The sequence below is a fragment of the Cavia porcellus genome, unplaced genomic scaffold (assembly GCF_034190915.1).
Source record: "Cavia porcellus strain 051 isolate PalLab524CR breed Dunkin Hartley unplaced genomic scaffold, mCavPor4.1 scaffold_5, whole genome shotgun sequence".
NCBI lineage: Eukaryota > Metazoa > Chordata > Mammalia > Rodentia > Caviidae > Cavia > Cavia porcellus.
The window spans coordinates 1203722-1231597 of NW_026947488.1; the positions used below are offsets into that span (position 1 = coordinate 1203722).

The 27876-nt window shown below is 56.0% G+C and overlaps 1 protein-coding gene and 1 long non-coding RNA gene across 5 annotated transcripts; one reads left to right on the top strand and one right to left on the bottom strand.

Annotated features, from left to right (window-relative positions):
• On the top strand, positions 1 to 9841 carry Ptk6 (protein tyrosine kinase 6). 4 transcript variants are annotated; one of them, XM_063248018.1, is made up of 10 exons: positions 1 to 269; positions 1724 to 1845; positions 2269 to 2432; positions 2744 to 2897; positions 3274 to 3435; positions 4675 to 4856; positions 5242 to 5395; positions 5505 to 5673; positions 6195 to 6316; positions 7068 to 9841. In XM_063248018.1, exons 1-10 carry the CDS (start codon positions 40 to 42, stop codon positions 7169 to 7171), a joined length of 1563 nt encoding a protein of 520 aa, XP_063104088.1. In that variant the 5' UTR covers positions 1 to 39; the 3' UTR covers positions 7172 to 9841. The 4 variants fall into 4 exon arrangements, with proteins under 4 accessions (XP_063104088.1, XP_063104089.1, XP_063104087.1 ...); XM_063248019.1 differs by lacking the exon at positions 6195 to 6316; XM_063248017.1 differs by lacking the exon at positions 7068 to 9841 and having other exon boundaries at positions 6195 to 6716.
• Positions 8981 to 26300, bottom strand: LOC101788246 (uncharacterized). Its single transcript, XR_001199587.3, has 4 exons — positions 24926 to 26300; positions 18124 to 18297; positions 17600 to 17761; positions 8981 to 15971 (listed from the first exon to the last, which is right to left on the bottom strand). It is a non-coding gene; the product is annotated as an uncharacterized LOC101788246 (long non-coding RNA).
• Between the last annotated feature and the right edge of the window lie 1576 nt (positions 26301 to 27876).

Genomic DNA, 27876 nt, shown 5'->3' on the forward strand with positions numbered 1-27876 from the left:
CACAGGAGGCCCACACCCTGGCCCTGCTGCAACACTGCCATGGCGTCCCGGGGCCAGGTCTGCCCAGGCCCCAAGTACGTGGGCCTCTGGGACTTTGAGGCCCGGACAGATGAGGAGCTGAGCTTCCGGGCAGGGGCCCTGTTCCATGTGGCTAGGAAGGAGGATGAGTGGTGGTGGGCCACCCTGCTGGATGACTTGGGCCAGGCCCTGGCAGAGGGCTATGTGCCCCACAACTACTTGGCTGAGAAGGAGACGGTGGAGTCCGAGCCGTGAGTGTGCGGGACAGCAGCTTCCCTGGCTGGCCGGGGGGCGGGGGGGGGGGAGGGGGGGCGGTGTCAGGAGGGCCGGGAGCTCTTGGTACATCTTCCTGAATCCTAAGCTGAGGCTGGATGCCGGGCTGGGCTCAGCCACTGGACTCCACCCCCCCCCCCCATACATGGTGCTGACTGGGCTACGATGTTGCCTGGCATCGGGGAGGGGCCTTGGAGGTGAGGGACCTTGTCCCCGTGACTCAGAGAGGACAGAGTGTCCAGGGTAGGCCTTGGGGGGCACTGACCACCAGTGGTGAAGTCTGTGAGAGTCCTAGGAGTGTAAAGTTTGCTCACTTTGCAAACAGCCAGAACCAGAAGTGTGACCTAGTTCGGGGAACAGGAAAGCTGCTGAGGCAGCCTGCAGCTTGTCAGGGTGGATATCTGTCCTTTGAGACTCTGGCTTGCTGTGCTGTGCTACCCACCTGGCTGGGGGGCTGGCACAGGCTTGTCCCCAGCAGCTGAGGCCTCTAGCTTCTGGGGCTACCGTGGGCTGCAGAAGGTACATGGAAGGGGCCTCAACTCAGCATCCACTGAGTACCTGCTGCATGCCAGTGAACCACAGTGTACCAGGTGCCAGCAGGCATCTCAGAGGCAGAGGCCCATCATAGGGACAGCGAGGGGATGTGAGCCGGGCACAGGCTGACGAGGGCCCAGGTGGCCAGTGTGGCAGGTGCAAAGGCCCTGGGGCCCCCAGTATCTTGCAGGTATGGGGTCAAGGAGGCAGTGTGGTGGAGGTAGGGAGAGATGGGAGATTTTCTAGGTCTGCAGGAGCCCAGGGGTGGAGCCAGAAGGCTTGGAGCCGGTGCGGGTCTTTTGCGTGAAGCCTGTGTTCTGACCGCTCTGGAGGGAGCCAGAGACATCAAGGGCAGAGCCGTGCCCTGCACTCCGGAGTGGAGGGCTCCTCCACGCCTCATGTCAGAAGCCAGTGTGAGCTGGCTGTGGCGATGCACGTCTGTAACCTCAGCACTCTGGAGGCTGAGGCATGGGGATCACGAGTTTGAGCCCAGCATGGGCAATGTAGTGACTGGACACCCCGTCTCAAAACATGAGAAGGGCTGGGGGTGGGGCTCAGTGCGAAGGGCCCTCTCTGGGACCCACGCCCAGTGCTTGGAGGAAGAAAGAAGCTGAGCTGGAAGGCTTTCTGGTGGGCTCCCGTGTGGTGTGTGCTGTGCCCACCCCTCCCCCTCTGGGGCACTGGGACCTCTCTTAGCATCCAGAGCCTGCCCTTCAGGACCTTCAGGCTCCATGACAGGCAAAGAAGGGGCTCCTTCAGGGCTGGGGACAGTGAGTGGGCAGCTTGGGCAGGGCTGGGGTGGGAGGTGGCAGCAAAGATGGCTTTGGTCAGCAACGGGTCTGAGCGGGTGCGGAGCTGGGTGGGGTCAGCTCTGGCTCGGGCTGCCCCTTCTTTGCAGATGGTTCTTTGGCAACATCTCCCGCTCGGAAGCAACACACCGGCTGCAGGCAGAGGGCAGCTCACCGGGCACCTTCCTGGTCAGGGTCAGCGAGAAGTCGGGTGCAGACTATGTTCTCTCTGGTACGGCCGCCTGGCTTGTCCCCGTTAGCCCCTGCCTTGGTGGGCCTCTGTGTGCCTAGACTCCTCTGGCAATAACATCTAGGACACCTGGCTCTCCTCCTTGGAGTTCTGACCCTCCTACATGGCTGCAGCCTAACTCAGTATGGCGCTCTGTAGAAGCCAGAGGGGGAGGCCAGGAGGTGCCTTTCTGGGGTCTGCTCCCTTGCCCATGGCCTCCGTCTCATGAAGCACAGAGCCCACAGGCGCCCTAGTCTGGGTGTGACCTATAACCACAGCCCCAGCACTCTGGGAGCCGAGCAGCCCAGCACACAGATCTCAGTGTGGCCAGGGCTGTGGCGGAGGCCGGGCAGCTGCAGCACGGGCTGGGACCGGGCCAGGCTGGGCGGCTGCTCACATCCCCTTCTGCGTGCTGTGCTGGCCCAGTGCGGGATGCTCAGGCCGTGCGGCACTACAGGATCTGGCAGCACCAGGGCGGCCGGCTGTACCTAAATGAGGCAGTGTCCTTCTTCAGCCTGGTGGAACTCGTGGACTACCATAAGGCCCACAGCCTGTCCCACGGGCTGCGGCTGACCACACCCTGCTGGAAGGTAGGGCTACCCACCCCTGCAGGACTCGGGGTGCTGAGGGTTGAGTGGGAGGGTGTGTAGAGCAGGGATGGGATGTGGTGACCAGAAGCCCAGTGGACAGAGGTCAGCACTGTCCTGCTGGGTCCCAGCTCAGGATGCTGAAGGGAGTTGCTGCCAGGGGCCTGAGGAGAGCCACTAGCCCCTCCTCAGCTGAGCATGGCCCTGCGTTTGAGATAAAATTGGGATCCTCGTGTGGGGTTCCAAGCAAGTCCTTCCCGAGGAGGAGCCAGGCCAGTGCTCTGCCCTGCCCTGTGCATCCCCTGTCCCTCCAGCACGAGGCTGAGCCCCTGCCCCACTGGGCCAACTGGGAGAGGCCGCAGGAGGAGTTCTCGCTCTGCAGGAAGCTGGGGGCTGGCTACTTCGGGGAGGTCTTCGAAGGGCTCTGGAAAGGCCAGGTCCAAGTGGCCATTAAGGTGATTTCCCGAGGTGAGTGGTCGAGGCTTTGGGCTCTGCTTGACAACATGTCCGTCCCGGGAGTCCTGCTGTCCCCCACCTGCCAGAGGCCGACAGCATCTGAGGGTCTCGTTTCAGTGACATCTGTATTTTAACCTCATTTGTGATAAAAGGGAACTTTAATTTCTTAATGAAATGGAAAGCCATTCAAATAATAAATGGCTGGATATCTTGAAAGGTTCACCTAAAATTCCCCCGGGATCAGGGCCAGGTGCAGGAAGGCCTGGCCAGTGTCTGGCTTGGGTGGGCACAGGCAGGCAGGGAGAGAGTGGTGAGGTTCTGGGGTGGAGGCCCTGGCTTGTGTTCTGGGCAGCCAGTGGGTGACAGGAGCATGGTGCCCCCACCCCAGACAATCTCCTACACCAGCACACCTTCAAGTCGGAGATCCAGGCCATGCAGAAGCTGCGGCACAAGCACATCCTGGCGCTGTACGCGGTGGCCTCTGCAGGGGACCCTGTCTACATCGTCACGGAGCTCATGCCCAAGGGGAACCTGCTGGAGCTGCTGCGGGGTGCGTGGACAAAGGCCTCAGCCCACTCTCTGGAGCGGGGGTCGGGGGACACAAAGAGGCTGGGGCCAGTTGGACTAAGCAGAAAACCAGAGTGCAGATCACTCCGACCACGCCAAGTAGCTGGGAGCTCCCAGGTGCACCTGCCACTTTCTTAAGAAATGACTTTAAAGCTGGGTGTGGTGGCACATACCTGCGATCCCAGGCCTAGGGAGGCTGAGGCAAGAGGAGTACAAGTTTGAGGTCAGTCTGGGCTACACATTGAGTTTACGGGCAACCTGGACCACAGAGCAAGACCTTATGTCAGCATAAATACAATAAACAAATAAATACAAATTACAAAGCTATAATCCCAGCTCTCAGGAGGCTGAGGCAGGAGGACCACCACGAGTTTGAAGCAGGTCTGGGTTACATAGGGAGTCCAAGGCCACCCTGTAGTAATACTGTCTCAAAAACCATTAATAATAATAATAATGGAAGTAAAGAGAAATGACTTAAGTATAAATCTTCCGTCTGCTCACTGTAAAAACTACAGATCACTGCAGATAAGAAGAGCGCTTGGCTCCTGCCCGGGGTTAATGAGGCCTTTTCACTGGAGCACACAGCTGCGGGCCGGCCTCTTGCAGCCAGTTTCTCCTGGAGCCCTCGGCTGTCCTTCCAGTGTTGGGGCGTGCTCACGCACGCAGGCCTGCACGTGCACACTTACACAGAAACGCCCACCTGTGCGCGCAGGCACACACAAGGCACCTCACCTGGAATCTCCATCTCCGGGGTTTCCTTCAACACCAAAGCCAAAAGCGCTGCCAGTTAATTGGGCTGCGTCATTTCAGATATGCAAGATCTCATAGCCTACACTTTTCACATAATAGATTAGCTTGATCGTCATGGCCATGAGTGCTTTCCCTGGGGTTAGTGTTCTTAGCAGTGCATTGGCGCACAGGGTACTGCGGCCACCTGGTCACTGTTTGCTGCCGACCCTTGGAGGGGCCAGTGGCATAAGCAAGCAGTGCTGTGGGAGTCCCCCTGCAAACCTCTGTCTCTGGTCTGCAGCGTTTCTGCCGGCAGAGGCCGTCACACACTGCCCTCGATAGTAAGTACAGAAGGGCCGGCCTGGCCACTGTCCCAATTTTAAACCAGGTTGCTGCCCTTTGCCGCAGCCAAGGAGGAGCTGGAGGAGCAGTCAGTGTAGGTAAGGACTTGGTCCGGGCCTGCCCAGCTGACCCTGGCCCTGTCACCCCACAGACTCTGAGAAGCAAGAGCTGCCTGTTTCCGAACTGGTGGACATTGCATCGCAGGTGGCTGAGGGCATGTGCTACTTGGAATCCAAGAATTACATCCATCGGGACTTGGCCGCCAGAAACATTCTTGTGGGAGAGAACAATATCTGCAAAGTGGGCGACTTTGGGCTGGCCAGGCTCATCAAGGTAGGGCAGCGGCAAAGCCAACCATGGGGAAGATGGGCTCCCGACAGTGACGGTGACAGGAAAGGCGTGGTCCATCCATGCCCCTGTTCCTTCACTGTTACAGGCGCACTCCAGGAGTGCTTCCCTCCCCATTCCTGTACTCTGCTTCTGGACTGTCCCCAGGGTGTCAGGGGATGGGCGCTTCTGACCAGCTGGTTAGTGGAGCTCCCTCTGGTGGCAGCAGGGCAGATAACCGTCAGAGCAGTGTGGCTACATCCTGACTGGTTTTGTGGCCTGCACACAGATTAGGGGACACAGGCAGCCCTCTACAGGGGCTCTCTACAGTGTCCCCTCTGTAGGGGACACTGTGGCCCACTACAGCCCTGATGGCTCTGTCTGATTGCAGGAGGACATCTACCTCTCCCACAACCACAAGATCCCGTACAAGTGGACAGCCCCTGAAGCGCTCTCCCAAGGGCATTACTCCATCAAGTCTGATGTCTGGTCCTTTGGGATCCTGCTCCATGAGATCTTTAGCAGGGGCCAGACACCCTATCCAGGTACGGGCCAGACACCCCTGATGAGCAGACGGTGCGGTGGCTGGGTTTCCAGGGTGGGGGTTGGTCATCAGCCTCCCCACAGTCTTGCTACTCTTGTCCCTGGCCACAGGCATGTCCAACCATGAGACCTTCCTGAAGGTGGATGCTGGCTACCGAATGCCCTGCCCCCAGGAGTGCCCGCCCAATGTGTACACACTGATGTGCTCCTGCTGGAGCAGGGACCCAGAGCAGAGGCCCTGCTTCAAAGTGCTGTGCGAGAAGCTCTCAGGCTTCGCCAGGTATGAGAACCTGGTCTGAGCTGCCTGGGAGGTCGCGTGGCTGGGGAGCCTCCCCACAGAGGAGAGGCCTGGTCCACTGTCCTGGGGCTCCATCAAAGGCTGCATGGTTGTCTGGTTTACTGAGATGATGAGGCAGGAGCCGTGTGGCACACCATGGAGAGAAAAAGATGGGGGAGCTCCTCTCCCAGCCCCCCAAAGCAGGCTCAGCATAGCACTTCAAGGGCTTCCCACCTCCAGACAGCCTGTTGAGTTTCAGGGGACGGTCACAGGGACATCAAGAAGGACCTGAGCCATGGGCCTTGCTGAGTGTGTCATCTTCAGAGCCGCCTGATTGCTCCTCAGAAGGTGTTACTGTCCCTTTGGGTCATTTCAAAGGCTCGGGTCACATAAATCTCACACACAAGAAACCTGACTGCTTTTCTTGTTAACCTGCCCCCTGTTGGATGGGTCTCAGCCCTGAAGCTTGCAACAGCCAGGAAAAGACACTAATTTTTCTGTTTTCTGTTTTCTGGGGCCCAAAGAAGGGTGGCTGAGACATCCACCTTTCCCAGAGCCTGCAGAGGAGATGATGGAGAGCTGAAGCATCCCGGAAAGGCAGATTCTCTCCCTGACCTTGTCCTTAGTGCCCAGATGGCAGTGGGAGGTAAAAAAACTTTCAAATTCAGCTTAGCAGGAGAAAATACTGTGGATCTGTTTTGGGTGCCCACTGGCCCACCCTGCAGCGATGACTCCTCCTCCTCCTCGGAACAGTCAGGACATCTTTTCTGTCTCCGCCAGCCAGAGGCGTGTGACTCGGGCCCTTTCCTGCCTGAGGTCACAGTGGCCTCCTTCTACTCCCACTGTCTGGGGATGCAGCTCTGGACCTTCCAGCTCTCGGTTTGGGAAATCTCTGGGCTGTGATAAGGCCGTAAAGGACTTCTGAGTTCCATCCTGTTGGTGAGAGGTCTCTGGTTTAAAGGAAGAAGGGAGTCCAGTGGTGCCAGCAATATTTACAGCTTGTCTCAGTGAAAGCTTCTTTTTTATCTATTTTAGACAGGGTCTCACTATGCAGTTCAGGCTGGCCTTGAGCTCACTTTTTAGACCCGCTGGTCTCAAAGTTGCAACAATCCTCTTGCCTCAGCCTCCAGAGTGCTGGGATTACAGGCATGTACCCCACACCTGGCTCTGGTGAAAGCTCTTAAGGGAACACTTGAGAGATTCTTGGAGCACTCTGGTCAGAGGCCAGCCTACCTGGGAGCCCACGAGTAGGCTACAGTGTCGTTTTGAAGACCTCTGTTCTCCCCCATCTATCCCCAAGAAGCAGTGCTCTGGCCTGTCCACCTCCTCTCCCGGTACTAATGGTCTTCCCCAGTTTGCCTCCCCCCTGCACCTCCTGGCTCATTTTGTTTCCTCAGACCAGCCTTGTCTCCTGGAAACCGGGCCAGGCCATCTTCTCTCCCATGCCAGCTCCTCGTGTGCTTGGATATCAGGATGCCTTCACAGGCTCAGGGCCACCTAAAAGCTGCTACCCGAGGCTGACAAGGAAAGTGGATGGAAGCCGGGCGTGGGGGCTCACGCTTGTAATCCCAGCACTTGGGAGGCACGAGGATCGTTGCGAGTTCGAGACCAGCCTGGGCTACAAAGTGAGCTCAAGGCCAGCCTGAACTGCATAGTGAGACCCCATCTCAAAAAGACAAAAAAAAAAAAAAAAGTGGGTGGAGTTGGGCACAGTGACCTCTCCAGATGCCCTCCAGCCACTGAAACGGTCAACAGCCTCCCTGTCACTGACCTCCAATGTCTGGCAAACATGCCCCAGACTCTCCCTCCTAAGAAAGAGCATGTTTCCCTATGCCCTTAAGAGGAAAAATTTCTGCTTGCTATAAAACCTGATAGTTTTCTCTTGGAATCACACACTTCAGGGAAGTGACTGTCATTGGAGAAGAAAAAGGTGCTATTTAGAAACTGGGAGAATGAAAAATCTCACGAGTATGTCTTTGTGTGCATGTGTAAACCTTTATAATGATCAATAATACATTGCCGTCCTCTTTTAAATGCAGCTGAAAAGTGACGGGCACTGCGAAGCTCGTACTGTTGGAATTGTCACCTGTTAATGGTTAGTGGTCAGTGTATTCACGTATTAAGGAAACTATGAACATAACACTGCAAAACCCACGAAAGAGGCTGCAGCGTGTCTGTTTCTGCTCAGGAAGTCGCCCCCTCCCGGCTCCACTGTTGTCCTCCTGACTCCACAGCGGTCAGCTGCTTGGAGGTCTTCCCCGAGTTAGTAATGGTAAACTGAGCCTCTCGTTTGTGCCTGCAACACAAGTTGGATAAAAACGCAAATGGAAACAAACCAGTAGTTATGGTCCCGCTCTGCTGACTTGGGACTAAACGTTGTAAAGAGGACACTGTCGCTCTGCTGGCATCTGTCTGTGGAGACAAAATTCACACAGTGGTAGTGTGGCATCTGCCCAGGCCTTGACACCGAGGGCAGGACCAAATTAATTTATAACATGCCTCACGTTGTACTCAGAGTGACCTAGAGATAAACGAGCGCTTGTGTTATCCTGAAACTCAGAAACAGAGAAACTAAGCCAAACATTCCCGTGACCTGGAACTATCTTTGGTACATAAAACTTGAAGGTTGGTGACACAGAACCAACTAGGAAAACCTTCAAAGCTGTCATGTTAACTATAATGCAGATAAACTTTTTCCCAGCTGGGTTAGTCAAAAAGCGTAAGTAAATTTTCTGGGATGTTTAGGATGAAACTAACATGGTGTAGCAGTGCACGCTGCTCCCTCAGGATGCGGAGGCTGGAGGACCCCGAGCTCAGGCCAGCCTGGTCTACACAGAGACCCTGCCCCCAAACCAAAGTCCAAGCCAAGAGCTGACCGGACAGGAGGAGAGGAAGTTGGGGGGGGGGCCGGGACAGACAGGGTTTCTACAGATGCCAGAATGCTGCCCGGGAAATGACCCCTGGGGTCACAGCTCACGGGCGCTTACTTCCTGCTTTTCCCTGGAAACTATAAAGAATGCATGCAATTAAAACCATTAGGAATAACAGAGGCCACAGGCTGCATGTAAAGTACACACGGAAACTAAGGAGAAGGTGTAAGATCCTGGGGAAAGCTAGGCCGTAGAAAGAGCGTGTCAGGAACTACTTCAGGAAGAGGTTAATTCTGTGCTGGAGTAAAAGGAATAATGAAAGTGTCAGCGGGAAGCGGATGGGTTTTTTTTTAACGGTAAAATGTAAGAAGGAAATCTTACCTTACATATTTGAAGCTGGCTAAAATCGCATGGGTTTGTAGGTAAGGGTCTTCTCAAAGTTTGCTGTTTTTTTTTTTTTCTTTTTCGTTTTTATTGGTACCAGGGATTGAACTCACAACCACACACTTGCAAGGCAGGCGCTTATGCCGCTGAGCGAATCCCCAGCCCCTCAAAATTAGCTTTTTTGCTCACAGTACACTGACACAAATCTGGACTCTTCCAGCCCAGGAAGGCTGCTGAGGAGTAAGGCTCTTCCCCACCTTGTGGGTAATCGGCCTAGGAGGCGCTGGTTGTGCTTAAGCATCATTCCTTGCGCTTCAGGTTCCCTCAGTAGGCCCTTTGTTTCTGAAAAGTGTCTTTTCCTATTAAAAGGGCCAAGTTTTGTTCCTAACTATGTGACCTAAATTTGCCTTTACAAACCTTTTGCCACTTTGAATAAATAGATAATCTAGATCATATTTAACAGTGTTTTAAAACTCGGTGGTACATTTGACAACTTCTAAAATCAAATCTTAAATACATCTTCTTGATTTTGAAGTAATGGGGCATTTCCAAAAGGGCCCCTAGAATTATCTCAAAAGATGATGTCATAAGAAGGGAAATGAAATTTGACTTAATGTATTACTTGGAAAGCAGTCAATAAAGAGACTTTTCTTTGGGCTGTTTATGGGTGTTGGTATGTGTTGCAGAAACTGTATGGAACTCTTAGCAGCCTGCATGCCTGTTATGCTGCCAGCATCATTCTGTCTGTTCAAACATTGCACGAGGTGCTGGGGGCTCAGTGGCACGTTGCTTGCCTGCCAAGTGCAAGGTCCTGAGTTCCATTCCTGGCTCCCCCCAAAAAATGTTGCATGAGACAAAAATAACCAACTTTCATTGTCAAGTGCATCATTAATAAAACTTTATATACTTAATCATGACACTAAGGATTGTCTTTTTTTTGGTCTTTTTCGTTTTTATCGGTACCAGGGATTGAACTTATGACTGCCTGCTTGCACGGCAGGCGCTTATGCTGCTAAGCTAAATCTCTAGCCCCAGGATTGTCTTAGTTTTATTTTACTTTTCTGAAATGAAAGCATTTGCACTCAGCTATAGTCCCAAATCGCTGCTCCTTCCAGGATTCACAGAAGGCCGGGAGGTAGAGCAAGACAGGCTTCTGGTCACCTGGGGAGCAGCCTGTACCAGGGAGAGCTTCAGAACCCCGTGATGATGTGCTTCCATCTGTCAGGAGGAGAATTAATTGCCTGCGAACAACTGCTGAAACAATTCGCTGGTGCTTGGGCCAGGATGTAACTCAGACCTTTTTGAGCAAAGATGAAACCATCTTTTCCCCTCTTCCTGATTCTTGCAGAATTCACAAGCTATTAGTGAATAATCTTATTTTCATGGTAACATGTTTACTTGCAGCAATTCAATAAGCATTTGTTTTCTCTGTAAGAAGACACAAGGGGAAACACCATTGCAGTACCAGGGCTAAGACCCCAGTGTCCCCCTTTTGGACTAGCTAAGGAATGAAGGTGGACTTCGCGGTGTGAACAGAGGCCCTCAGAAGAATGGCCTGGCACCTTGTGGGCATGACTGTTGATGAGGAGGATGCCACTTCACACATACCCAGGAAGCTCGAGACACTTCAGGGAGGATCAAGAAGAGAGTAACTCCCCCGACCCACAGATGCAGCGGACGAAATCTGGTGCAGCAACCTACTGGGCTTCCGAGCCTCAAGGACCTTTTTTGGTTCTTTTATTTCCTTGAGATAGAGTCTCAGTGTGTATTCCAGGCTGTTCTCAAACTTGTGACTTGTCACACCTGTCCCAAGAAACTTTTAAAAGTCCAGTCTGAAATCCACAGAAAGTTGCAACAAAGCAAACGCCAGTGTGGTTCACCTATTCTTGCTGCGCTTATGTAAATAATCAGGCCGCATTTTCAGAGACTCAATTTATTTTGAGATGGGTACAGATGAGACTCGGAGCTAAAGTTTTTTTTTTTTTTTTCTTATCGGTACCAGGGATCGAACTCATGACTCTCTGCTTGCAAGGCAGGTGCTTATGCCGCTGAGCTAAATCCCCAGCCCTGAGAGGCTAAATTTATTTAGTTAGCAATTAAGCCTCGCTTTGATAGATACAGGGAATCATGGGGAGAAAGGCTCTTCAAGACCACAGCGCGCTGGTTTCATCACTGCAGTCTGAGGTTACCTATCTGAGACCCGGGCTAAATCCTGAGGTCATTTTCTCCAGTATCTGCTGCCACCCTTCAAACTATGTCCAGTGTTTCTCCCACCTGCCCAGTTTAGGATCACTAAAAATGTAAACTACAGCTGGACAATGGGTAAACACTGCAGGGCCCACTGCAGCCCCCACAGGGGAAACCTTGTGACATTGCGGCTACAGATCAAAGGCACGGGTCAGAGGCTCCTGCCTGCCTCATCCGCCCGCCACAGGCCCTACCTTAAGAAGTCCTGGGTGGCTGCCCTCACTCAATGGCTGCCAGGACACCCTATGAAGAACCTAGCTTCTGGGGAATCCCAGCACCATGGGAAACAAGGCAGGACCATTACCCCCTTACCTGTGCCCAGGTCTGACTTGGCCAGCTTACTCATGACCCACCTCCTGCTCCTGGGCCGTGGAACTTGAGGGAAAGGTTCCCAACAGGGCAGTGGTGAGGGGCGGGAGACACGTGGCAAACAAGGTCTGTCTCAGAAACAGTGGAAGCAGGATGCCCACTGCTCCCTGCCCACTTCCTCCTGTACCTGCCACAAAACCCAGGACAGCGAATTGCTGACCTTCTTCCTTTCTCCCATGAAGACCTTTCTGTAAAGAGGCCCAGCCCAAAGCTAGGGTTCAAAAAGCTTCAGATTCCCAAGTCAGGCATCTGAGGGAGGCTTGGGAGACTGAGGCAGGAGGATTCTGTGTGCTCAAGGCCAGCCTGAACTGCATAATGAGACTGTCTCAAAAAGATAAAATAAATAAAATAAAAAACAAAAATAAAAATCTTCAGATTCCCAGGCACTTGATCCTGGGTCATGTAAAATTTGTACCTATAGACTTGTTAATTATCCCTTGTGGCAAGGACCCCTGGACTCAAACTTTGTGGGGCTCCCAGGGAACAGCTCCCTGTCAGGCTGGCCTCTGGGTCATGAAGACAGCCCACCCTGAGGCAGGAGCACACGCTGCAGGGCTGAGGCTGCCCCTGCTAGGACATGGGCTCCCATGGTCCTGGCCCAACACTGAAGTCCTCTGGGGCAGGTGACCCTGGACCTAACTGAAAGCTGAGCAGCTAAGTCAAGAGGAAGGCTGAGCCCATGCCGGGCAGTGAGTGTGGTGGGCACATGCGTTCTGGCAGGGCTCTCCCTTTACAACCAGGCTCCCTGCCCAGCTGCCAGCATTTGCAAAGAACAGTGCAGGGAGGCAGCAGGCCGAATGGACAGTGGAGGACTGCTGGCTGCTGCCCAAGACCAGGTGACTGTCCCAGCATCCAGACAAGAGAATCAGTAGCCACTACCAGGAGCTCTGAGGGCCTTGTGGGGATGCTGGCTAGAAAGACCCTGAAGGGTTCAGTCTGTCCTTCAAAGTGCCATCCCCCTCAGGCATCCCTCTAAGGTAGGAAGGGACCTCCTCCACCTAGCCTTGCATAGGCCACACAGCCTGGGAGTGCGTGAGGCCCCCACCCTGCAGACCACCCGGACGTCAAGGGAGACAGGTGAGGGGCCAGGCTGTGAGGGGATCGAGCTGCACAGAGCTTCCTATGGATCCCTCAGCTATTCCACAGTAGGGGAGGGGGCAGGAAGACTGAACTCCACCAAGACCCTGGCACCATTTACAGAGGCCCCTCCTACCCTGCCGCCTGGGCTGCCCTCCCCAGCTTTTGAGCCTTCCCACCTTAGCGCTGGGCTACCTGTAACAAGAAGGTCCTTAGGTGCCCCAAGCCCCATTCTTCAGTCCTGCCCACCCTACCTCCCTTCCTGGAGCTGAGGCCGGCTGCGGCAAGGTCTTCCAAGGAAGTCCTCAAAGGATGTCGGGTCTCCTCCGGCTGAGGGCGCCCGGACTCACAGCAAGAGCTCCAGCCTCCCAGTGGCCGGACCTGCAGGTCGGCTTGTGGGGAGAGAGCAGCTGCCCTGCTGGCACCCCACCCGCCGGCCCAGGACCCTTCACCAGATCTGGGCAGAGGCATCTCTGTGGAGTCCCAGAGGGAGCAGCACCAGCTCCCACCAGGCTGCGAGGCCACAGGCACTCAGTGACACTCAGATGTGCCAGGCTGGGCTGTGGCCGCTTGCAGTTTGCTTTCCGCCGGGTCAGGAGGGTCGGGAGGAAAGGTGTCCAGCCTCCTGCTGGTGGCCGGCTTCTGGCGCGCCCGCTTGCAGCAGCCTGCCTAGTGTACAGGGCGGGGTGGGTAGGCAGAGCGGCGCTTATCCTGGTCAGGGACCCCAGAATGTTCCCAGCCAGACTGCTGGGCGCCTGGGGGAATCTCAGGCAGGGAGTGAGCCCGGGTCGGTGGGACAGAAGCTGCGCCCCCTCCTCCCTCGGCCCAGCTCCCCGGGCGGTGCGGGGGTGGGGGGAATCACTGCTGCGGGGACTCGGAAACAGGCCAAGCACGGGACGGCAGGCTTCCCCGAGAGGCAGCAGCCAGCCCACCAGTGACCTGAGGGAAACGGGTGCGAAGGCGCCGGCCTGCTGGGACTCCACGCTGCCCCGACGGGCGTGGACTCCAGCCGGCAGCTGGCGCGGAGCCGGGCGGCCCGCCTCAGGGGCCCGCCGTGCGCGGGTATGGGGACCCGGGGCCTCCCGGGCCGGCTGAGCGCCGAAGAACAAAGGCGCTCTGTGCGTGGCCCGCCCGTCTTCCGGCCCGGTGACCCAGCTCTCGGTCACGGGCGGTGGGGACTCGGGCGCTAGGGACCCGGAGCCCATCTGCAGAGCCGGGAGCGCCCGGCTCACCTACAGCAGCTCACTTACACCGCGCGCCTGCGCACGCGCGGACGCGCTGCCTGCCGGGTAGGGGCCGGCGCGGGGCGGGGCGCCATGTGTCTCCGCCCTCCTACCAGACAAGGTCCCGCCCACCAATCAGGCCCCGCCCCCGGGGCCCCTGCCCGCCGGCCTTCGCCTGGGCGCCGGCGACTGACCGCAGTGCAGTGCGGAATCGGAACCAAGGAATCCAAGCCTTCCTGTCTGTGTCACCTCCCTCGGGGCTGCTCGCCCGCGCCCAGCCGCAGGTCTGCCCACTGCCACTCGAGATAATCAAGGACTTCTGCTCGGCAGCGGCTCCCTGTGCCCGGTGCGCCATGGGCGGCAGCCCTGCCCCCTCAATGCCTCTGGGGGCAGCAGGTTGGGGTAGGGTATAGGGCTGTTGTTTGGCAGTCTCCACAGCAGCTAGAGGCCGAGGCACGCTCTGCTGTCCCAGACTCTTGTTCCGAGGGACCCCAGAACGTTCTCTCCAGGCGCCTGAGGCTCAGGGCTGACCAGCCGTGCCCTTGCCTGACCATCAGGAGCCAGTGCTTGCCCTCCTGTCCATCCTGCAGGGCCCACTACTCCTCCTTCTCCAATCCCCAACTCCCCTCTGCCCAAAGAGGAGCTCAGCCAGGCCCCTGAGTCGGCTGCTTTACAGCAGGCATGGGGGAGGGCAAGGGCATCCTGAGGCAGCGGGCACCAAAGACCCCTGGGACTTGAACCAAGAGACCACAGAAAGAGCTGACAGGCAAGGCACAGAGAAGAAAGCCAAGTGCATAAATGATAAGCCTCCCCCAGCTCCAATAGAGTATAGGATAAACAGTCCAAAAATGGGTACCACAAATGAATAGACACTGCTCAGATGAAGAAATAAAAACAGGGGGCTCAAGAGGCCCTGTAACCCCACGCTGCTCTATGATCCCTATGAAGGCCGGGAGGGCACAGCGCCAGCTGGGTGCTGTGTGCCCCTCCCTAGGACGAGGCCAACAGTGTCAACCCTCTTCACAGATGCTCAGGGAAAACCCAGCTAGACCTGGAAGATGCCCCTTGACTCCTGAGGCCCAGGGGTCTCTGACGGGGCCTCCACACATGTCCACTGCTGAGTTTGTTGGCACCCAGTGTATGCTTGCAAGGCAGGTGCTTATGCCGCTGAGCTAAATCCCCAGTCCCTCACTCCTGGGGTTGACTTCCAATGCTACCTCCTTTTTTTTTTGTCTTTTTCATTTTTATTGATACCGGGGATCGAACTCACGATCGCCTGCTTACAAGGCAGGTACTTATGCCACTGAGCTAAACCCCCAGCCCTGCTACCTCCTTCTTAAAAGCAGCCCCTATATGGGAGACCAGTCCAGAGGCTGGATGGGACAAGGGGGCAAGGTGGCAGCTGGTTTCCTTGGGGCAGAGCGGATGGCATGCATGGGCACCTGAGACACAGCCTGCAGTGGTGCTGGGCAAGAGCAAGAGGGCTGCGCGGCTGGGCGGGGTAGGGGGGGACAGCAGGACCTGTGCAGCGAGGCATGGGCAGGGCCATTGAGGGTCACCTTGGGGCACACTGGTCAGATCTTGTGATATCCAAGGGTGTACCTTTCTGGCAGGACCCAGGCTTGTTTCTTAGATGCTTGTGCTGCAAGCTCTGATACTGACCCCTCCGTCCCCTGCATCCCAGGGATCATCAGGCCAAGACATCAGAGGCCAACCGCGGGGCTTGCCCAGGGCCTGACCACACAGGGCTTTGCAGGAGCCTGGAATGACCTGAACAGCACAGTAGGTGGGGCCAGGGCTGCAGTACAGGCTGCCTGTCATGATTCCTGGCACAGCTGCATGGGCAGCATGAGCAGATGCAGAGGAAAGCCAGCTTGGGCTCCTGTGATAGTGCCATCCTCAGGACTCTGAGCAGAGCAAGCAGGCCCTGGCAGTCGCCTGGAGAAGGAGTCCAGCTGGGGCTTCCATGGCTGGGGAGTGGAGGGGAGGCAAAGCTGCCAGGGCTTCTTCCCGGGGCTGGCTCTGGCCTTGATGCTGCTGATTCTCTATTTGTCCAGCAGGTCCCACTGTGTGTCAGGTGTTGGGGTACATTCACTGGGTGAACACAGCTCTGCCCTCAGCACCTCAGGACCTGGAGGCAAAGCATAATCTTAGTACCATCCTCTGGGGCCAGGCTGAGGCCAGCCCATGGCCCTACAGTGGCAGGCTAGGTGTGGAATCCTGCAGAGGTGCTGTGAACACCTCTGGTCAGCCTCCTCCTATGTGGTGTCCTCTTGGAGTTTGGGGTACAAGGTATTGATCAAGGCTCAATACCTGGGAAGGGGGCGTGAGGGTGACCACACCAGGTCTGGCCAGCATTGCCTTTGTGTGTGCTCTTCACCTGTCCAGTGAGGGGAAGACTGTGCATGGAGGAGCTGATGGTAGGAGCCATCGGATGGCCTCCCCAGTAGGACACAGGGGAGCCCCCCCAGCTTTTCTCAGCTGGGCTCTGGGGCCAGTGCAACCAGCCACCTCATCCTCACCTCAGTCACAGCTTCAGTAATGAGTCTGGAGGGAAAGTCTTCCTTCTTCGCTTCCCCGTCTTTCTTTTCTTTCCTTCCTTCCTTCCTTCCTTCCTTCCTTCCTTTTTACTTTTGAGGTGAGAATCTGTCTGTGTTGCCCAAGTTGGCCTTGAATTACTGGGCTCTAGGGATCCTCTTGCCTTAGCCTCCCAATTACTGGGACTACAGGCATGCATCACCATGCCTGGTTTCAGGACATTCTTTCTTTAAAAGTGGGGAAACAGAGGTGCCCAGAAGGTGGCGCTCCATGGCTCATCCCTACAGCAACGCAAGGGGATACTGAATGGAGACCTGCTGGGACAGAGAAACGCTCCATGGGGACTGCTCCGCCTGGCTGCAGGGTGGGCGCCCATCTCTTTCTCAGCTCCTGGGTGCCCAGGGAGGCTACCCAAGCCACTGTCCTGCTGAGATGCTGCTGACCTTCCTCTGGGCCATGGCTGGTGCCTGGGAGCCACAGGCCAGGGGGACCCATGTGGCCTCTCCCTTGCTGTGCCAGCCTGCAGGGCAGCCTTCTGCTGCTCCTGGCATCAGCAGACAGAGGGACCTATGGTGGCAGGGAGGCTAAGTGTCAGTCCACGAGAGCTCCCAGGGGAAAGAAGACGAGAAGATGAAAAAATAGAGACAGAAAGCTGGGGTCAGGCGAGGTCCTATCCCCAGAAGGGAGCAAGCAACCGTTCACCCACTGCCATGCGGTTATTAATACCCTTGTCACACCCCTTTGCTTAACCAGCGTTCTGGGGCTGGAGCACCTGTTCCCCTCCAGCACCCCATGCCCTCAGGGGGTTTCCAGGTGCTCCTGTGTGCGCAGTTGTGGTTTCTGCTCTGCATGTGTAACGATCAGCAGCGCAGCAGCTCCCAGCAGGAGCTCAGCCTCTTTTCCTTCATGCAGTGTGTTTGGAGTCATGTTGGGGCTGCAGGCCATGGTGCTGGCTCAGGACACGGAAGCGAGGAACAGACAGGTTTCTCCCCATAGTAAGAAACACACTGGGGTGGGAGAGATTGTCACCTGTACAGTGCACAGAGGCTGGCCAGGCCTAAGTTGCTGCCTAAACACAGTCACTGGCAGGCAGGACATGGGCAGGCCATCTCTGCTGGAAAGGAGACACCTTCCTTATTTGGCCCAAGACTGACAGTGGCTGCAGGCCTCCTGCAGGGTGGAAGAGAAAGGTGGGGCTTGAGCTCCAGGCTTAGCACTCACCTGCCATGGCTGAGCTTTTCCCTCTCTAGATTGGATGGGACCTGCACACACAGGCTCTCTGTCATCAGGGTCGCAGTTTGTGACCACCTAGGTGTCACACCAAGGCCTCATGCACTCACAGGTGGGGCTTTGGGGCGGTGGCTGGATCCTGGATGTGTGACACTAGGATAAAGGGAGTGGGCATCAAATTGATTTAGCACAGATCTGGGTGTGGATAATGAGAGCCCCACCATGGACCACACAAAAAGTTTGTAGCCTGGAAGGGGTAAAAGGGAAAGGGAGGTTTGCTGCTGCCTGCCTGCCCTGCCAAAAACTCCCTCTCCTCTGTGATGCCCTCTGCCAGGCCACCCATCCCTTGGGGCCACCAACCATGGACTGAAACCTCTACAAACTGCGAGCCAAATAAACCTTTCCTCCTTTAACTTGTGGGTGTCTGATATTTTGTCTCAGCAACTAGAAAATAACTAGGACACCCAGTAACAGGGAGTGTCACTGTCACTGTGCTTTACCCCAGCTGCAGGTACCTGGGGATTGAGGTAGGAGCTCCTTGGTCTGCTCCTGGAGGTGCATGTTCATGACTATGACCGTGATGGGCCAGCTGGCTGCTCTTTGCCTCCGGACCAAAGGTTGTTTTTCCCTGAGCAGCAGCAGCCCCCTGACTCTAGCAGGAGCTGGTGATTCTTAGATGGTGACATCCACTGTAGAAGAAAGTAAGATCACTAATTAATATCTAGCAAATGCTTACTCTGCCTGTGTGGGTGCTTCGTGTGGTGAGACGAAGTCCTGGGGCAGTGGTGACTGGTCACCTGTCTGTCCTTCCATTTCCTTGTGTTTGTAGTGCTCAGACCAGTGCCTGGCACACAACAGGTACCTAGCACAAGTTAGTGTCTTCACTTTTAGAAATAGTCTAACCAGGGCTGGGGGCTTAGCTCAGCAGCTTAAGCGCCTACCTTAAAAGCAGGCAGTCATGAGTTTGATCCCCGGTACCGATAAAAAGGAAAAAGACAAAAAAAAAAAAAAAAGGAGGTCAACAGACCCCATACCAAATACAACAGAAAATCTGCACAGACCTGTGAGGAGCAAGTGCCTCAGTGCTCTGGATTTCAACCAGAGCCACTGAACAGTCACGAAGTGTTTATGCACCAAAAATACTGAACCTCAGGGTAAAATCCAACATTACTCAGCAGAAAAAAATCAGGAAAATCTCAATTCACACTGCAGTGACAAGCAGTCAAGGCAAACACTGCTTTTGGTAACACAGCTTTTGGAGTTATTCAGCAAAGATTTTAAAGCAGCTATTGTCAAAAAGGCACCAACCAAGAGCTGTGAACATTTGTATCAAACCAAGTGAGGGAGTCAGCCTTGTCTGAAATTCAGTATCCAGGCACGCTAAAGGCTCTCAGCAAGGCAGAAACGGCAGAGAACAGCTTTGGCTGAGTAAAGAGACTGTATTCAGAGCGACGCTGTGCTCCCCACAGCCCCCCGCCCCGGACCAGGAGTGGGGCACAGATGTTCACCCCTTGCTATTATCTTGGGAAGTCTTAGTCAGCAAAACAAAGCAATGGAATGGAGTGAGAGGCACACAGTGCCTGCTGCTGTGCACAGACCACCCGAAGGGAGAGAATCCCAGTGTCTCTGCGGGAGAGGCACACTGGGTGGGTGAGGTTAGGCAGACGGCCAGACAACACAGAAACACGAATTTTATTTCTGTAGCCTTGCAGCAGACAAAAGAAGAAAATAATCTTTTTTTTTTTTTTTTTGGTCTTTTTCCTTTTTATCAGTACCCGGGATCGAACTCACGACTGCCTGCTTGCAAGGCAGGCGCTTATGCCGCTGAGCTAAATCCCCAGCCTCAAGGAGAAAATAATTTAAATGACATGCTAATTAAAAAGGAAGGGGGCAGGGTGCTTGGAGTGTCAGGCTGTGTCCAGGAGCTGCTGGCTCAGCACTGTGACCTCTCCACCCTCAGGGACTTGATTTATAGGTTTCCTGTAATCTCAAGGAAAACTCAGATTTTTAAAAGACAGTAGATCCTAAAATTAAGATGGAAAGATAAACAAACTAAAATCATAAAGCAATTTTAAAAAATAAGAATATAGTCATGTGTGGAGTTGCCTGTCTGGAATTCCAGCCATGAGAGGCTGAGGCAGGAAGATCAGCCTGAGTTGGAGGCCAGCCTGGGGCTATAGCAAGACCCTGTCTCAAAAAACTGATAGAACTGTAGAGGGGAGGAAGAGGAGGAGGACCGGCGGCGGCTGAAAAGCTAAGAAGTGTAAAATATAAGTAACCTTTATTTTGGGAATGCAGGGAGACACCCCCGACCCCCTGGGGCGTGGCATCTCCACCCCGGGGCCGGCGATCTCTCCGTGGAACACGTGGAGTGAGGCACATAAGTAGCCTCGGCCTGGGGTGGAACCCAAGGGGGCATTAGGGATGCACAGGTAGCCCATTGGTCTTAGTTTGGTGCCAGAGGTAATTCTTAAGGCTGGGGGGAGATAGGAGCTCCTTGGCTTTACCGGCTACAGTATCCGGCCTGGGCCAGCAACCCTTTCAAAAACAAAAAACAAAAGAAAGAATATAGGGAAATTGCACTTTTCCAATTTTTTTGGGGGGAGTACTGGGGGTCAAATTCACAAGTGCATGCTTGCCAGGCGTGTATTTTTGCCACTGAGCTATATCCTTGGCCCTACTTTTCCAATTCTAAAACTGAAATAAAATCCACCATTCCGACTGTGCGATTCAGACACCTTGCAGTACATTTACATGTCACCTCAGTGGAGCTGCAGGGCACTCCCCTCACCCAGAGGAATCCCGGTCCATTCCCGGCTCCCAGCCTCTGGCACTCCCCGATCTGGATATCTTTTCTGGATATTGTGTACACATCAAATCATACTCAGTGACCTTTGCTGTCTGGCTTCATTGACAAACTGAAGGTCATGAAGATTTATGCCTGTGTTTTCTTCTTTCTTCTAACAACTTCATAGCTTTATTAGCTCTTTGATCCATTTCTAGTTGTTTTTTAAAATACACAGTGTGCAGTGAGAATCCTAGTAGCTTCTTTTGCATGCGGACAGTCTTCCCCGCATTATTCCTCTCACGTAGAGCTGATCTTCGGACTTGGTATAGAGCAGCAATTTAACGCAGCGTGATGTTGGCAAGGTGAAAACGCATGAAGTCAGCAGGGCACTGTGGCCCCCATCTGAGATCTCAGCACGTGGGAAACTGAGGTGGGGGAATGACAAACTTGAGCCCAGCCTGGGCAACTTAGCGTTTTAGCAAGACACTGTCTCAAAATTTAAAAAGGGTGGGGCCAGATGGGTTAGTGCCTGACCGTAACTCCAGCGCTCAGAAGGCTGAGGCAGGAAGGCTGGCCTGGGCCACACAGTGAGTTCAAGTGCAGCCTGGACTACATGGCGAGACTCTGCTTCAGACAAACAAATAAACAACAAAAAGTGTGGAGTATGTAGTTCAGTGCAAAAGCCCTGGGTCAATCACAAGTAGTACAAAGGGGGAGGGCCCCAAAATGCAATCTAAAATCAGTCAAAGATTTGAATAGACATTTCTGCAAAGAAGATTTTTTAAAAAAATGGCCAATAAGCACATGAAAGATGTTCAGTATCATTAGTCACCAAGGAAATACAAATCAAAACCGCTTAGAGCTGCCTCCTCACACCTGCTGGAAGACTTAGGAAGTCGATTTGGGGAGGGGTGGAGGGTGGGATCCCGCCCAACTGCGGGGAGTATGAATCCTGAGACCAGCTGGGAAGACACAGGATGATTACAGAGGGAAACAGTGATTGCACTGGTGGAGCTGGGGACAGCACCTGCAGGTGGGTCCCCAGCATGGTCCTGCAGGTGGCAAAGCAGAGCATGGCGGTCCAGGCAGGGCACAGGCTGGGGTGCAGGGGCTCAGTGCTGGCTCTGGGCATTAGCAGAGCAGCTGCTGGCCAGGCCCTGCCTTGGGGCATAGCATGTTGACACACGGAGTGGCTTTTTCTTTTTTTGTGGTAAGTGCTTCCAGGGCCTTTGCACTGAGCTACACTGAACTCATCCCCGCTTTGTGTTGTGTTATATTCCATTTTATTTTATTGAGTCAGGGTTTTGCTAAGTTGCTAAAGTGCTGAGGCTGTACAGAGAGGCAGTCCAGCCCTCCAGTGTTAGTGGCTTTATTTATCTTTTGAGACAGGGTCTTTCTATATAGTTGTGGCTGGCCTTGAACTCTCAGTGATCCTCTTGCCTCAACTTCCTGGAGTCTGGCATGATTGCCATATCTGCTTGCTTTAAAGTACAGTGTTGCTTTGTTAATCAATTTGCATGGTCCAGAGTCCAGTATGGATTCACTTAGGTTGGTCATGGTCTCAAAAGGGCACAATCAAGGACTGTGGCTTCTTCCTGAAGCTTGGGGTCCTCTTGGTAGGTCACATAGTTTTTGGCAGAATTTCTTGTTGGCTGGCAGCCCCAGACCCTGCTGAGATTCTCACACTGGGCAGGAGCATCCCATCCGCTGCCCCATCTGCCAGGACAGTCTTGGTAATGTGAGCCTCTCACAGGAGTAATGCCAGTCATAGGCTCCCTTGGTGTGGGGGGTGGGAGTCATGGGGGGTCACCTCACATGGAGTCCACCACAAGTTAGAGTAGAGCAAAAGCTAGGGGTGATGCAGTGCTGGGCAGCAATGGGCCTGGTCAGCATGTACTGGCTTCCTTATTGTTATTATTTTTGGAGAAAGGACTTTGATTTACTGTAATGCCTTCTCCAGACCCATCTGACAAAGTTCAAACCAAGCCCAGTAGAGACCTGCAGAGGAAACCAGGCTTGAGGGCTGAACACTACCAGGTTTGAGGGGCTCAGAAGCCACCTTGTCCCTTGCACACAGACTCTCACAACAGCATGAGCCACGTTCACACAGGCCCGTGGCTGAGTGGCCTGCTAACATGACAGCCAACCTCTTTCCAAGGAAGTAACAGAATCCAGAGCCTCAGCATGGTGTTCCGATTCAGTTAGACTCAGAATGAGAGGAAATTCAACCCACAGTCAAGGAAAAAGGCCAGATCCGTGTCTCCTGGTTGGGGTGGGGCTCCCCGGCACTTTCTAGTAGCTATGGTAACTGACTGAGGTAGGAGAACACCTTCTACCATGCTCAACCCCCCGGCTTGGAAAGGGCAAAGGCGCATGTGCTCCCCTTTTCCTCTTAGTGGTTGGTGGCATGGGGAATCTTTCTACATAGCTGGCCTCTGGGTCCGGTCCAGCTGACTGGGCAGGAGCCTCCTCTGTAGCACATCCTAGATCACCCCAAGAAGGGGAGCTTTTGGAAAACTCCCTAAGGAGCCTCAGACCCCCCTCCCCTCTTCCCTACCCCCCCTGGGAACCTAAGGCCAAGTGTGCAGTAAGGGAGACAGGCCCAGGGCAGGGGCTGTGGGAACCTCTCCCAACTTGCCTTGGATGGCTCTGCTCCCGGTGAGCCCTGAGGGGCTGCCCTTGTCCTCTGCTGGACCTGGACAGAAAGACGCGTCCTCTCTGGGTGCTGCGGTGCCCTGTGGCTCAGGAGCTGCCCTCCTTGAGTCTGAGAGGTTGACCTCTCCCACTCAGAGACACTATGTCCTGTCTGCCCCAGCCTCAGCCTGCAGCGGGCTAAGTGGGGTCCCCAGCCCTGCAGAAGCTCGCGCCCTCCCTGCGTGGCTGGAGGGAGAAAGCAGCAGGGCAGCACCTCCCACTGTCAGAGGAGGAGGTGTCAGGGAGGACCTGCCTGCCAGCAAGCTGCCTCTCACCATGGCAACGGCTCCCTGCAGGCTGCTGGTTTGGGCAGACTCTGGTGAGACCCAGCCTGGCTGCTCCAACTGGCCTGGCCTGCCTGTTGCCTGCCCCCACCGCAGCTCTTCTGATTCGGGAAGATGTGACCTTGCTTTTCTAAGGGAAGCTGCACTGCCAAGAGCACTTCCCTTACCAGGTGGACAGTTCAGTTTGCTTCCTCAAGGGCTGGCTTGGTCCCCTGGGTACCCTGCCTTGAGAGCCAGCCTCAGAGGCTGCCGCATGGGTCCCTGCGGCTAAGGAAGGCTGGCAGAGCGGCACTCTGCGGTCTCAAGGCAGTGATGGTCCAGCCAGGGCAAGTCAGGGACACCAGCCTGATCCTCCCCAGGACATCCCAGTCCCCAGGACATCCCAGTCCCGGCCACAGCCCATCTGGGTTGATGGCTCCACCTGTGGGGCAGCGGCTCCCAGGGTGCCACCAGGCTGAGGCTTCGGGAGGCACAGGCACAGGTGGTTAGCTATGCATTCACAGGCTATTATTAACCTGACAGTGACATCACCAGCAGCCAATGGGAGGCAGTTTTATTTCCAGGGCTGACAGCTTGAGAATGGTTAATTTTAGCTGGGTCTTCACTCCCAAGGCTAAAGAAACTCCAACTGGTGGGGGCGAGGGGACAGGGGAGCTGCCTGTGTCTCCCCAAACAGTCTGATGAGGGCTCCAGGAGGGGGCTGAGGAGGGGATAGCTTATAGCCTTGCTTCCCAGAGGGAGCTCTGGTTGGCTTCTCCCAACCCTAATGCGTGGCAACTCCCTGGGTCATAGCAACCAGGGACTCAGATGCAGAAAGAGGGCTGGCAAGGGGGTGAGGCAGAGCATAGCCGCAGGCCACCTCAGACTTCCATGGGGACTTCGCCTTTCGAGCTGTCCACTTGATGTTTGACCTTAGGCAGGACACTTGACTTCATGCAGCCCAGCTGCCTCCTAGGGTCACAGGAGCCTCAGGCCCGTTGTCTAGATGGCACTGCTGCCTGGGTGAGCTTACAGTCCTTGGCAACTGTGACTGTTACTAATTAGCATGTAAGGCTGTTATTCAGCATCACTTAGTACTTAATAGATCAAGTATTATTATCTACCAAGTAATTAGTAGCCATGTTAGTCTCTTCTGTGCTGCTACAACAGAATGTCTGTGAGCGGGTGACTCAGGACTGACAGAGACAGTGTTCATGGCCCTGGAGGTCAGGCAGTGCAAGGCTATGGTGCCAGCGCCATTCCTCAGTGGGAGGCAGGCAGCCAAGAGGAACCCCTCACACAGGCCTCTACGAGGTGGAGGTGGTGAGGCTCTGGATCCAGATGCCTCCCAAGTGCCCATCTTCCCAATTCTGCAGCTCTGGGAGCAAGTTTTCAGCTTGTGAACTTGGGGGAAACTCAGATCACAGAGGTAATCAGGCAGGGGCTAGGGATTATTTAGTATCAGTATCACAAGTCCTGACAACGAGTGGTGGTTGCTAGAGTCACTGGAGAGTTAGTTGCTTAGTACTGTGAACACCGGAGCTGCTTGGTCTTCTCACCAAGTACCATTACCTTATGTAGATTCGCATTCTATGCACTCCGTTCTCTACTGCTGACCATGGGTCTCTCCAGCACATGCTGAGTCCTTGCTGACACCCTGACACCCTCTCCAAGGTCAGTGCAAGGTGTTTCAAGGACGCCGCCACATCCTGCTACCAGAGACAATTCCTGGGGTGCATTTCCCCAGCAAGAGTTAGCCCCTGCTCTGGGCCTCCCCAACCGACTGCTATCTAAACCTGCACAGAGGCCGGGAGCACTGCTCAGAGCTGCAGAGGGAGGAAGTGTCCACTCCAAAGCTGAAGGTGGCTCAGGGTCTTCTCTGCTGGCAGCAGTCCTGGTCCCCACCCCTCCTCCTTTCCTCTGGCCCACCCTGCTCTGGCCAATCACAGCACCTGTAACAAGCCGGCCTAACCTTCAGGCTGGGAGAGAGGCATGAGAGGTAAAGAGCCGCTCGGCAGGGAGGGGCGGTGCCTCTCGCTGCATCGCCAGGCATTTATTTTTAATTCCTGGCTCCCAGTTGACAGTATCAGCAGCACTCGGAAGTGCTGGATCATCCCAGAGGCCTGTCCTCCCTCTGCTTAGTGTAAAAGGCCTTTCTCTGCTGGAAGACCCTCCCATGGGCCTGAGAGAATCCACTCCCCCACTGCCCGCGAACCTGGGGAACCCATCTCTGGGGGATCCTCGTGGACACTGCTCTGTGGACAGGCACAGGGCCTTGACCTACACCTCTGTGTCTGGGGGAGGGGACGGGCAGCCATCACAGCTCAATGCACAGCTCTGAGGCCCCTGGTGCCCTGCCTGACTTATCCTCCCTGCAGTGACAAAGTGCCAAGGCAGGTGGGTGGTGGGGTGGGAGGGGGACAGTGGGAATGCCTGGGGGAGATGGCAGACCGGGTCCCGGGGAACCTCTGGACCTTGGTTTTCGCATGACACACGGCTACCACGACCCCCTCCCTAAAGACTGCTTCAGGGACCCTAGTCTGTCAAGAACCTCCAGGAGTGGAGCAGGCCGGGGGTTCAGCCTGGCAGACAGTGGGCCAGGGACTAGGCTCTGGATCTGCTGTACCACACAGTCACCTGGAAGGGCACAGCAGCTCTGAGGGGTCTCAAGCATTTCCTACCCCTAGAGAGCAGAGCAGGCTCTTTTGGAGGGCACTGAGGGGCTGGCTGCCCTTTGGATGTGCTGACCACAGAGCCATAATACAGGCAAGGAGGACAGGTGTCCCTGCACCGGGACCACACTAGGGAGAGCTCCTCAGAGCAGAGTTTGGGGCCTTAAGGACCTTTAGACAGACATGGGCTAGGTGGTCCTCAGCACCCCCAGCCTATCTCCCCTCCCCCACCTGACGGGTCCTGTGCCCGAGTCCTCCTCCCAGGAATGTCTTTTTGTGTTAAATGTGTCTCTTCTGCTCTCCAAGGGCCTCTCTGTCGCGGAGCCCCCACCCCCCACCCCCCCGTGGCCTGTGCCTATCTGGCCGCCTCTCTATCCTGGCCCTCGCCCTCTGCGCCCTGCCCTGCCCCCAGCTCCCGGCTGTTCTGCCCGCTCTGCTCCCGCGTCCGTGCTCGCTCGGCTCCGGCGCCCTTGCCGCTCGCTCCCTCGCCGCATCCCCTGGCGCCGCGTCGCGCCCGCCCGCGCGTCCGTGGGTGCGCGCCCCGCATCCCGCGTCCCCGCGCTGCCGGCCCCGCCCTCCCCGCCGGTACCGCATTGCCGTACTGCAGGGGCGCAGTGCACTGCGCCGCACCGTCAATAGGTGGACCCCCTCCCGGAGATAAAACTGCGGCGCCGGCGCCGCCAGTCCCTCTGCCTGAGACCGCGGCTCCGGGTAAGGACGTGGCCTGGGCCCTCGCTCCGCTTCCCGCAGAGGGACCCTTCCCCGGCCGGTCCCGGGGCGGAGAGCTCCGCGCTGCGCCGCCGGGCTGGGGCTGTGCTCGCCGCTTCCGGGGAGGTCCGGGGGGACCCAGGGGGAGCGGTGCGCTCGGAGGACCCCGCGAGCAGCGCTTGTTTACGCGGCCGCACCGGGTCCCGGAGCGCAGTGCCGCCGCTGTGACCTTGGCGCAGCCCAGGTCCTGCGGGTCTGGCGGCGTCGCCAGTGCTGGGCCGGTGGGTCGGGCGCTGGGGGCGCCTGGGAACGCGGCCTCGGAGCGCAGAGGAGGGGTCGGGAGAGGGTGAGTCGGGGGCTCGCGCCCGGCTTCCCCCCATCCCGGGCTGCCTGTCCGCTGCGGGCCGCCAGGCTTTCCACGCTGACCTGGCGCGGGGTTGGACGGGTGGGGCGGGTCCCCTTGCCCAGCTGGGGGCAGCTCCTTGGGCACTTGCTGGGACGGCCTGGAGGCACCCTTCCTCCTTCGGCCGGAACAGGACCTCCACCTCCTGGCGATGCCGTCGGTCAGGCTCAGATAGGTGGAAGCCAGAGCTATTCTGGGCCCTGGGCGCCGCGTCCCCGCGCTCAGTGCCAGCCCGCGGGTGGGCATGAGAGGAAGATGGCGCCCGCGTCCCCCGGGGGACGGCAGTGGGCGGGTGGGGCCGTGGGGTGCAACCTCAGTGGGTGCCGGCGGCAGGAGACTGGGAGGGCAGGGCACCGGGGACCTTGCTGGTGACTCACCCTCCGCGCCTGGCTGCGTGCTCATGGGGCCTTGAACGGCTGCTCCTTGCCATCCAGACGGCCACTGACCCTGCCGCGGGGATGGGGGCTTCTGGGGTCAGTGCCCAGCATTTACAGCAGACCCACTGCTTGGACTCATAGGTGGTGGCGTGGGGGATCATGCGGCCCGAACTGGCATCTAGTTTGGTTAGGACAGGTCTAGGCTTGGGAGGGACCCAGTGGGGGGCTGGGCCCAGAACCCTAAGGCAAAGGCTGAGCAGATGGGCTTCCAATTGTGCCAGATGGGCTCCCCCAAGCCTTCTCATTGGCTATCTCCCCCATCACTGACCCCACAGAATCCCTGTTTAGCACCCCCACCCCAAC

What these genes read in the sequence shown, in the direction of transcription:
- Ptk6 (XM_063248017.1), top strand. Translation starts at nt 40, where the DNA reads ATGGCGTCCCGGGGCCAGGTCTGCCCAGGCCCCAAGTACGTGGGCCTC. An exon ending in CATTAAGGTGATTTCCCGAG is followed by an intron (nt 2,898 to 3,273) that starts GTGAGTGGTCGA and finishes CCCCCACCCCAG; the next exon opens with ACAATCTCCTACACCAGCAC. An exon ending in GGCTGGCCAGGCTCATCAAG is followed by an intron (nt 4,857 to 5,241) that starts GTAGGGCAGCGG and finishes GTCTGATTGCAG; the next exon opens with GAGGACATCTACCTCTCCCA.